Genomic DNA, 11,849 nt, shown 5'->3' on the forward strand with positions numbered 1-11,849 from the left:
GAGCCGCTTAGACTCACATAAATATGTACATAGTATGAAATTGAAGTATTTTTATAAATTATAAAAACCACAAATATTTCTCTTTTTTACAAATTATTTTTATTATTGATTTTATTTTATTTTTATTGTTCGATTGATTTGAGCTTCTTGACTCACATGTCCTGTTTTCGCAGGTGGTGCTTTCATTTTCCAATGAGATGAGATCTCGGCTGCTGCAGTTTGTGACGGGCACCTCCCGAGTGCCGATGAACGGCTTCAAGGAGCTGTACGGCTCCAACGGACCGCAACTCTTTACTGTGGAGAAGTGGGGGACTCCGGAAAACTACCCCAGAGCTCATACATGGTATAGTATTCTTGGCAAATTTTAGTCATAGCTGCTCTTATCCATTCTTAGCAAGCACCGTGGTGTAGTTGGGTAGACGCTCGACTGCGAAACTGTTGCGGGTTCGATTCCCACCAATTGCAAAATGAATTCAAGAAAGATTTATTTTCAATTGGTCTGAGTGTTTGTGATATACACTCAGATCTCGCTTTGCGTCGTTTCACTTTGCGTTTTTTCGAAGTTGCGTCGTTACTGAATTAAGACTCATTTTCGCTATCTTTGATGTTTATATGATTTCCAATGGAAAATAGCAATTCACTTTGCGTTGTTTCAATTTGCGTCGCAATATTTTGGAACGTATCTATGACGCAAAGTAAGGTCTTAGTGTATTTTTTACATTTACCTCCCCTATCTTTGCTATCCTACCTGTAGACGAGCATACACTAGATTATCCCTCCTGTTTCCAACACAGATTAAAATAATTTGAAGCGCAAGACCTTCGTGTAATTTCCAATCAAGTTATCATTATGTCGACTGATGCGGTACCGTATGGACCACCTGAATGCAGATCAAACAATGTAATAAAATAATAAAGCAAAGTTCACTTTTTTCAGTTTACATTGTCAAAGATTTTTCAAAATTATTTTTGAAACATTGATATCGTTTGATCATATTTTTGTGAGCAGTTTTTATCTGGACTACCCGCCCTTCCATTTAAAAATGTTATAATTTTACATGTATTTTACTTGTATTTATGATGATTTTATCCCCACTTTGTGAAGAAAAAAATACTTTTCCTTGTTGATACATAGTTTGTTCTTTCCAGTTTCAATCGATTGGATTTGCCTCCTTACGAGAGCTACCAGCAGTTGAGAGACAAGCTCGTCAAGGCCATCGAAGGCTCTCAGGGATTTGCGGGCGTCGACTGAACATATTCTGTAATATAAAACTGTATTATACTTATTTCTATTTTGAATTACGCCATCCAAATGGTGACTTATCTTTGAAAGATTGCAAAATGTACGTCCTTATAAATCACTATGACCGCGAGGAAACCCAAACTAACTCTTCAATCTAAGATATAAGCTTTATAATTATGTATATATACCGATTATTTATCTACTTCCGGTATGCTGCTGTATTTTTAACTCTTCTGCAGTATAATAAAATTATATTTTTATATTATGAATCTTTAACCTCTCAGCGTAGACGAACCTTATCATCCGAACCAAAGTAGTTCCAAAAAATTATGGGCAAAATTTTGTGTCCATACTTATACTTTACAAGCCCCGTCAAATTTGTAAAAATAAAAGTAGTAATTGTAGTGACATCTGTAGACTTCTTTCCGTGGTTTTTTAAAGTTTGAGTACAACAATTGGTCAATTCTTAGAACAGGCTTGAATGATTTAGTGAAATTCTTTTAAACGCATCCTTGTTTTGTCTTTTGATAGTCAGCTGATGCGAGCTGTTAGTTGCCATTTTTCATGTCTTGCCTGATAAGTCTCAATATTTATTATATTGAGAGAATGAAATGATATTGTTTTATCCGTTTCCTTTTTTTTAATTCTTAAAAGTAAAAATAATAGGATAAGAAAAGTGACGTGGCATTGTTTGACATTAGGCAAACGCGTTTGTAAGAGTTGCTAGTATTTTATTGCATAAAAAATTTTCATCATACAACATTTAAGAATTTCGCCGTATGCCATTCAATTCAGGATGATAAATTTATATGAGAATTAGGTATCAGACGTAAAAAGCTATATTATTGCATACTTTTTTGACTCATTCTTTTGACTGTTTTCTACGATTTTCATATTATTTTGAAACAACAGCCAATGCTCATACAAATATATACTTTATTTATTGTTTCGGCATTAACTTTGTGGTAAGACATGTTACAATAATTAAAGAAAACACTTTGTTTTTTACCACTTGAGTTTAATTATAGACTACATGTTTCAGAAGTTAAACTTCCGTCATTCAGGTCTGTATAATAACTAAAATATAAAATATAAATTTTTTCTATAAATAAGGAGAGGGGAAAGTAAGGGGAAGGGGTTAGTCAAGGAACGGAGTTTGAAAACAAAGGAAAAATTGAAAGCAATGGCGAAGAATTTTGAAACAATATATTATTTAATAAATTATTATTAGAATTCAGGTTTTTTTGTATTTCTAAATTTTCAAGATAATTCATAATTTGGCCTTTATATGGAACAAGGTGTAATAATTTTAATTTATGAGAGTGAAATGAGTGATTAGTATCTATTATATGATTTGATACTAATAGATACTAATCACTCATTTCACTTATATGATTTGATACTAATAGATACTAATCACTCATTTCACTCTCATAAATTAAAATTATTACACCTTGTTCCATATAAAGGCCAAATTATGAATTATCTTGAAAATTTAGAAATACAAAAAAACCTAAATTCTAATAATAATTTATTAAATAATATATTGTTTCAAAATTCTTCGCCATTGCTTTCAATTTTTCCTTTGTTTTCAAACTCCGTTCCTTGACTAACCCCTTCCCTTTACTTTCCCCTCTCCTTATTTATAGAAAAATTTTATATTTTATATTTTAGTTATTATACAGACCTGAATGATGGAAGTTTAACTTCTGAAACATGTAGTCTATAATTAAACTCAAGTGGTAAAAAACAAAGTGTTTTCTTTAATTATTGTAATATATACTTTCGTAATGCTAATGAATATCATTACTTCTTTTTTATTTAATTTTGATGTCTCTTAATTATTGCAACCTCCGGTTATATGTATTATAATGGTTTTTAATTTCAGCACGTAAAATGGACAATATATACATGGATCTTTTTTCATCACATTTTGTGTGTGATTATTTTTAAATTGAATTATAAAATTACGGGTTAAAGCGGATTTCCTCAATGGCGCATATATATTTCAATTTTTATTTCTTTGTTTTTAATATTTATATCAATAAATTTTCACATTTACACATTTTATTGAGAACTACAGTGTATAATTTTGGACCAAACATGTATTATAGTTGTGTTAATTTTTCACTTGAAGTATCTTAGAGAATAATCACACAACTGATAAATCATTTATTTTTTTATTATTCTCATCAAAAGCTATAATTTTTATCGAATCTTCACTATGCTACTTGTAAAACATATGCATAGTCAAGTACTAAATTTTTTTAATTGTTTTCAGAGCTAGTTTTGATATTCGACAACATACAATCTGTTACAGCCAAAAGGACTTAAATGACAAAAGGAATGAAGTCTTGTCAATATGTTCATATACATGACTACCTTACTAAGTTGTAGCACTTCAAGTGCGGCTGCTGAAAAGTAACCATTTGTCATTACGACCTTTGGCTGATAATAGCCCATATATACACTCAACCTGGGTAACTTTAAACATTTTTTTTTGTAAATTTAATTATTCTTATTATGAATATTATAATTAAATACGTCCATATTTCAGAACTGTAGCTGTATGCTTTATGAATCCCGTGTCAATAACACATTTTATATTTCAACAACAAATTATAAAGTTTGTGAGTATTTAAAGCTACCCCAAAGAAAATTTCTAAAAGGGGAACATTGAAAATTTTATAGTTTGTACAAGACCAAAGAATTAATAAATTTTATAAACTCTGTCTCTTTTGAAAAACTGACTCAATACGTTTTGGATTAGTATTTTTTTCTGTGGTGCATTTATTGAAGTTCCTAAAAATATTTGTATCTAACACACTGGACTAGATAAAAATAGATAAACTAAATATTTTGGTTTTGTTCAGTGTTACCTAGGAGTCCAAAGTTTCCCAGATTGATTGTTATTTATATATATATATATATATATATATATATATATATATATATATATATATATATATATATATATATATATATATATATATATATATATAAATTTACCATTTTAAGTTTAAACATACTATTATTTATTTATATAATTAAGATATCATAGTTGTACAGGTAATATCTGTTGAATGACACAAGTTTAACAATAGTTATAATTTTACAAAATAAATTAACAAGGATTTGAAAAAAGTGCCCACAAACATGTCAGTTTTGGTTTTATTTGATTCATACTTCATTTTCTTTTAAATTTTAGCATAAAATTTATATCGTATTGTAATATATCAACCAATTTTTTTTTATATCTGTAAATTTAAAAAGTGTTTTCCATGTCTCCTATTCAATTTAAAAAATGTCATCTCACAGATGTTACCAATGCAACGATAATGTGTTTTATTTTACTATATTTTTACATCCTTGTCAAATAAATTAATTTTAAATGCAATTGAAATTTTGATTATGCTGCATTTTACACCAATATATCTGTATATATTATCTTCATTTGTTTTTTTTTTACTTCATAAGGTTCATTCCGTAAGCTGTACTAAAAATAATAACCCAATGGCCATTATATTAAAAAAAAAAACAAAAAAAAAACAAAAATAAATATTGCAATTTTTATGAAAACACTTGCTCATAATGGTACCTATCTTCAAAACCTTCCGTTAATGTTAAAATTGTACCTTTTTAATCCCTGTCTGCCCCGGTTGTGGAGCACAAACTGCAGACGAATTGCTGATGAGTTGTCAGCGGTGGATGTCCTGAGCGTCAGACCAGACGCACTCGGTGGCAGCTCTCAGGATCCATGCGGAGTACATGGCCTAGCCAACTGATTCACCTTTTATTGGCAACGGTTGTAGTCTTGGGTTTGTACATTTGCAGCCTTATTTTTACATTCCTCACAAAGTCAGCACCCCACGTCTTTAATTTGTCATAAACAAGTATGTATTCTCCTTTCAATTTTATGATTATTCTGGACCTTGTTCACATGCTGTATAGAAGAATAACTATAATGCAGGTGAATGTGTTACATTTGGTGTATGTTTGTATAATATAAATTAATGGACTACTTAATGGACTACTCGAATCCCCACATGGTAATTGGCAATTTTTCATCAAAATATTTTATATTTTATTGAAAATTGTTAAGTTTTTATTTGTCTGCCTCTGTAGTATAATGCTTAGTGTGTTTACCCACAGTGGATGTCTCAGGTTTGATTCCAGGGAGGATGAGTGATTTTTCGACCTTAATTTATTATTATGTACTACACCCATACCTCGCTTTACGGCCTAGATACGTTCCACGAAACTTGGCCGCAAAGCGAAAAGCTGTATAAGTAATCAATTATTCTAATACAAATTCAATGGGACCGGTTCCAAATTTGTTAAATGTGTAACATGGTTCATCATTCAAAATGCGTTTTATCTTTTTATTTCATTTAAATCAAAAATACGTACATAACAAGTACATACATTTGTACATAATATAATAACAGACTCTAAAAACCAACAATAATCTATAAACATCTTCATGTTACATAAAATATGTGTATGTATACATACTTTTTTCTAATGGCTTTAATCTGAAGATGATGAAGAAATGGTAACCTGCAGATCACTGTCGTCATCATTTTTCGCTGGTAAGGATGGGCCTGGCTTAAAAAATTGTCCAACATTGTTTGTCTTGCCTTCTTGTCTATTTCGTTCTTCAGTGATTGGCAACATGTAGATATATCGACTTTGGAAAAAAGTTTTTTTGCCGTTATAGCGAAACATTTTACGCCGTGAATGGAAAACGTGCCTTAATTGAAGAGGGATTATAGCGAAATGCCATATAAAAAGCGGCCGTATAGCGAGGTAATGGTGTATTATTATTATTTGGACAACATATAACGCATATAATATTCCCATATTACTACAAATATTGCAAGCAACTGTAAAATATACCAATAATAACTATTTTTAGTAAGATATAAATTGTACTTGGTAAATACCACTATTTCAATGCATTTAGCATCATTATCAAACACCATATATAAGATTTTAGAGTTGTGCCTTTGGAACGTTGAAGGATAGGGAGGGAGTAGAAACTGTTTCTTACTTTTTGTCAGTGGGAACATGGCAATAGAGAGAGTCATATTGAGTAGTATTTACCAAGTAAAATTTAAATTACAAACGGATGTAAATTACCATAAAGTGGCTCCGAATAAATGAATAAAAAATAAATGTAGTCAACAAAGTATATAATGAAGGTATAGCACCAAAGGAGTAAAAATATAATTGAAATGTAACATACCCTCGACTGGTATTTGAAGTGGTATTTGAACCGATTAGCTTACCTTTGTGTTATTAACGAACAAGTTAACAATTCACCCATCAAATTTAGTGCATCAGTGGGTGTGAACAAGATATCCATATATCACCTTTGAAAATCAGGCATAAATGAAAGCAGTTGCATATAGTGGTTAAATTTTAGCAGATTAAGGGACAATAATTATACTTACAACATTAACGGAGTTGGTTTTGAATAACCTTTAATTTAAGCTTATAAATCATTCTCTTAATACGTAACTATTTGAACTGCTTTGCCAAAACATTGTAGGTGTTCTTAGTGCCTTTATATTATGTACTTGTTATATTTCTAAATTCATATATAATATTATCACCGGAAGTATGAATTAATTAAAGGGTTGGTATCACAACAACAACAAAAACTGAAAAACATCAATGAAAAAGTTCCATAAAACTTTAAACTTTTCAGTATTATTTTTTTTTAATTATGCTAACCTTCATAGTTTCAAATGTTGGTCTTTTACATATATTTTGTAAATATATAAAATGTGTCGAATCACCATTATACGGCATAGTTACACATTTACATTAGTCACAAATTGTCAGTTATCAAATGTACCTTGCAATACATTTTTTGGCAACTTTTAACACAACCGTTCAAATTAAACATTTTCTTAATTGTGTCCCTTACATTAATTCATGTCTCCATTGAAGATGTCTTGCTAAGCATCATTTGTGAAATTCTATTAAATAATCTTTCTTGTACAAATTTATCAAATAAATTAAAGATAGTTTTATTTATCTAATGAATTGTAAGCAAGTTTTAAAAAATCGATACTCCCTTACATCAGTAGGAAACATTTCTCTCTAAACTATAGCTTAGTCATGCTGTAGCTTGAATATTGAATTTAACATACTCTACATAGATTTTTATAGATGCAAAGGAATAGATTCTCTTTGCATCTATGAAAATCTGAAAAAATAATAATTTCATGCGTCACTGTCATTTGCTTTTTGAAAAATAGCATTTTATGAAGTTGGTAACATTCTTCAATCATTACTAGTATGAATGTGGGAAAGGGTTGACAAGCTACAAAGTAGAATTAGAGTATAGAATCACAGATCGCAAATCTCACCGCCAATATCTCGCCTGATTTTTTTGGTAAATTAAAAGGGGTATTTTTAGATAATTTTGCATAGAAAAATGTGAATTTTTAAATCCAATAATATCAAAATCTTAAGTGGCATCAGTATGAAGAACTAATCCGAAACCCAAGCAAATTCAAAATTCAAGCTATAATAGGACTAATGATGACAAATGCTACGATTGTGGCATTGCATTCACACAATGTACTGAGGTGTACGCTACAGTATGATAATACTATGTGAGGTTAGCTGTAGATAAGTATTGCAAATATATCAGATTTATATACCTAACTCACGCAAACTTCAAACATACAAATGTAGCTTTGGATTATATTAAGGCACTCGCTATATTTCACACCATCGTACTTGTGTGGACTCATATCTGCATACAACGAGTTGTAGTTCAGAGGGTGATGATTACATGCATCTGAAATGAATACCGTTTTGCTAATGGTTTTTTTTATCACTATACCGCATTAGCTATTCTATATATAAATCTTTATGATCAAAAATTTTATTTAATCCCTGAGGCATTGCTATTAAGATATATTATAAAGACAATGTAACTTTATGAGAAGGGAATTTTAAAATCCTGCCTCAAGTCATATTGCCTCATTTTATATGCTGCAATGTTCACGATTCTGCCCATGATTAACCATTCATATGACTTGATTTTTGGTCACTCATACATTTAATATTGAAGGACCCATTCGCATGTGAATTAGAGATGTCACCTCTGGACAATTTTGCAAAGTAAATAGCTGCGACCTTTTTATTATTGTAAGTGACCTTCTTCTGAATTATCAACACTTACTAGGGGTCACATCGATTATGTCTGATGTCACGTGTAATGTGAATTTACGAACACAATTATAAAATGTAAATTCCTTGGCTTTCATAATCTCACTAAAAGTTGCTTTATCTCTCTTCAGACTTATCTTGTTGAGGTGGTATGCATTAACAGATGAAAGATAACAAACCTATTACAGATGCAGTTAGAACTTTTGTATGTAAAACGGGGCAAGTTTTATTGAACGATTTATTATGTACTGTTTTGTATATTTGAAATGTTTATCCTACTTTGTGTCCAGTTTACAAACACTGATTTAATGTAAAATAACACGACGTTTCAATAAAATAATTTTAAAATTGTTAGAATTTAATATTTTTGACATGTTTGTTCACACAACTCCTATGTCCTCCCATTTTGTAGAAGATATTTTCCATTACTTAATCATTTTTAGCATAATTTCAAACTATCCATTAAACTTAACAAAAAAAATCTAAATACGTACACATAACCACATGCCAATTATCTGATACCAATTGTACTAAAGGTAAAACCCTACATTCTGTTAATAAGAGTGAAGGATGACCCATTTATGAATACATTCCGTGATTTGTTCAATGAATTTCCGCAATTTACTCTTGAACTCGTTCAAATTGCGCTCCAGAATCAGCTCAGCAGCTGAGCAAGCACAGAGGCTGATTATTAATACAGTACTCTCGACTTACCAGGTAGAAGCTACAATGGTACAAACTTATCATGCATTATAAAAGTAAACAGGTATATGTTTGTGTATTAACACATTGTCGGCGGGACACGGCATTTGCCGTTTTTTCGCGGACTGTCGGTCAACTGCGGGACACGGCAAATGCCGTTTTTGTCGACTGTCGGTTATCAGCGGGAAAACGGCAATATACGGGTTTGTTATCAGCGTGAAATAAAATGCGTTGAAGGGTAATCTGCTACCTGGGTGCTAGGCGACAGTCTGCTGACGTTATTTGAGATGCCTTGTCCGGATCGGCTAGTGTGTCGCTTGTAAAGGCATTGCCAGAAATCTAGAGTTTTTATGCGATCTCAATCTCCAGTTTAGTTTAAGTCATTTTACGTATTGGACTATTTTTCATACCACTCGCACTGTTTTGTTTACTGTTTGGTATTTTATTATTTGAATATATTAGCATTGTATAGGGAATGATACCTCGGAGGGGAAGACTATTTTTTAGAGTTTACAATACTTCTTGAATTGCGAAATACGGAATACTTAATTAAAAATTATGATTATAATTTATTTTTGATGATCAAAGGTCATATATGATTTCATTGAAAATTTCAATCGAAAATATTATTTGGTTTAGAAATTGTGTCAATTTTAAGAAAGCGATACATTTTTGCGCTAATCGCGAAAAACGTCCGCTATAGGCGAGAGTCTATTGTTCGAAGCACCCGACTACAATGTGTTAATTTTTAAATCAAACACATTTTTTGAATCTATGAACTTAGTAGATTAAAAAAATATGTATTTGAATCAACAATCAATACGTAAATTAAAATAGAGTTCTACTAATTAAATGCCAAATCAATAAATAAATAAAAATCAGAGGTGTATGTGTTCGTAATTCTCTATTTCTTTGTCTCAGGGGTTAGCCAGTATTATATGACCAGCTGAAATAAATCTAATACAGTTGGCAGTTGTTTTAACTAAGCAAAACAACAGCCAATGTTGTCATGTTATTTAAACCGAGGCAGTCAACAGCAGAATATTTCTTTGAAATAATGTTATATTGCTGTGTGCAATTCAGGCAAAAAAATCCTAATTTTGTATTGTTGAAAGGAAGACACTTTACACATAATAATAATAAAACCCTTATCCGCACCCCAATGGTGTATAGGGCACTGCTTCATATAAATGCAGTGTTATCTTGATCGTTTACACATGAAGGAAAGGTGATCAGCCCTCCGCTTCAGGTACCAGTCCAGGGTAATATTTAATAAATATTACAGTGAAAAAATCACTTATATTTATTTGACCCCCCTGGGAATCGAACCCGGGACCTCCAGAACGGTAGCCGAGCGTGCTGACCATTGCACTACGGAGGCGGACGAAACTTTACATGTATGAAAGTTAAATATGTTGGTTTTAAAAAATACATATCTCAACAGAGATGAAAAACTTTGCGAGAAGGGAATGTGGAAATCTGGATTATGACCTATCATTGCCTGTTCTAAGTAACCACTTAGATAAAGCAGAAACCGTTATTGCATTGCTGTGATTCTGTCCAAATTATATAACCTATTATGCAACATTGCACACTTTTTTGATGGTTATAATAATTATATACAATACTAACAATCTAGCGCTCCGACTATAGAAGTATACTTCTAAAGCAGTTTGCCCGTACAGATCTACTTGTTCTGCAATATAGTTAAGTTAGTTCAATAACAAGACACACTGATTCATTGAAAACGAAATGAATGAGAGTGACCGCCACTCGCCAATACCTCTCCTGGGAAAGTAAATATCAACTAGGCAGTTTCACTTTTTTTTAATGTAATAATATTTTTTAGTTTTTTTTCATATAATAATAGTCACTATGATAATAAATGTATTACAGTTTATGAGAAAACGTAATTTATTTTTAATTTTCAAACAATAATTCTGTGGAATAATTCAATTCAATTCATGTCTATCGTTTGTATTATTTGTGGTATATTCTTCTAAATATGATATTATTTTAATATTGTTTTAAGTAATTTATGTACATACTATCAGTAAATTATTTTTAATTTACATTTTTTTTAAATACACTATCTAGTGTACCTTGTAGATTACAACAAAAAATGGCAAAAGTGATTTCAGTGCAACCAGAAATTTTAAAATTTAATGTGCATTGAATCTTGCACCTGGCTTGATGAAAAGGGAAATATATTATCATATAATATAATTATTTGAAATAAAAATAAATTTAATTTCCAAGGTATCGTTAATTAAATAACCTATCCTACCCTAAAATAATGTGGAAGCTACTCTGGTGAAGTCCATAGAAATTGTCGAAATAAAGAAGAGAAATTTAATGATAAAATATATCCCTCAAGTATTTTCATACAATATTCTATTCTGCAATTATATCTGTAAATTTTACATATTTTTGTAATGTTTCATATTGTTTGGGCTTAGGTATTAGATGTCACTTTAAAAGTGATAGAAAATCTCACATTTACCCCCCTCTCCCCGTATATGTACATAACAAGTGATTTGCGTGATTGACATGTCGCTCACTCCTTTCAAGAACGTCATAAATCAAAAAACTTGATTTTTCAAGAGAACATTTTTAAAGTTTAAAAATATAATGCAATGTATTAAAAATAAATATCAAGCCACTTATTGAACTTTTTACTGTGCAACAGATCTTTTGAGGTAAAACCTGAAGGT

General features: G+C 30.8%; 1 protein-coding gene across 7 annotated transcripts in view; it reads left to right on the plus strand.

Moving 5' to 3' along the window:
• Positions 1-1,902, plus strand: part of Nedd4 (E3 ubiquitin-protein ligase Nedd4) — a 41,814-nt gene extending 39,912 nt beyond the window's left edge. For all 7 annotated transcript variants that reach the window (XM_088268110.1, XM_088268111.1, XM_088268106.1 and 4 more), the window contains 2 exons: positions 174-343; positions 1,149-1,902. In XM_088268110.1, the coding sequence (XP_088124236.1) occupies positions 174-343; positions 1,149-1,251 (273 nt within the window). In that variant the 3' untranslated portion in view covers positions 1,252-1,902. The remainder of the gene's footprint in view (positions 1-173; positions 344-1,148) is intronic.
• Positions 1,903-11,849: the final 9,947 nt, after the last annotated feature.

This window comes from Brachycentrus maculatus, unplaced genomic scaffold (assembly GCF_059751285.1).
Source record: "Brachycentrus maculatus isolate JH-2025_06_01 unplaced genomic scaffold, ASM5975128v1 h1tg000311l, whole genome shotgun sequence".
NCBI classification, from domain to species: Eukaryota; Metazoa; Arthropoda; class Insecta; order Trichoptera; family Brachycentridae; genus Brachycentrus; species Brachycentrus maculatus.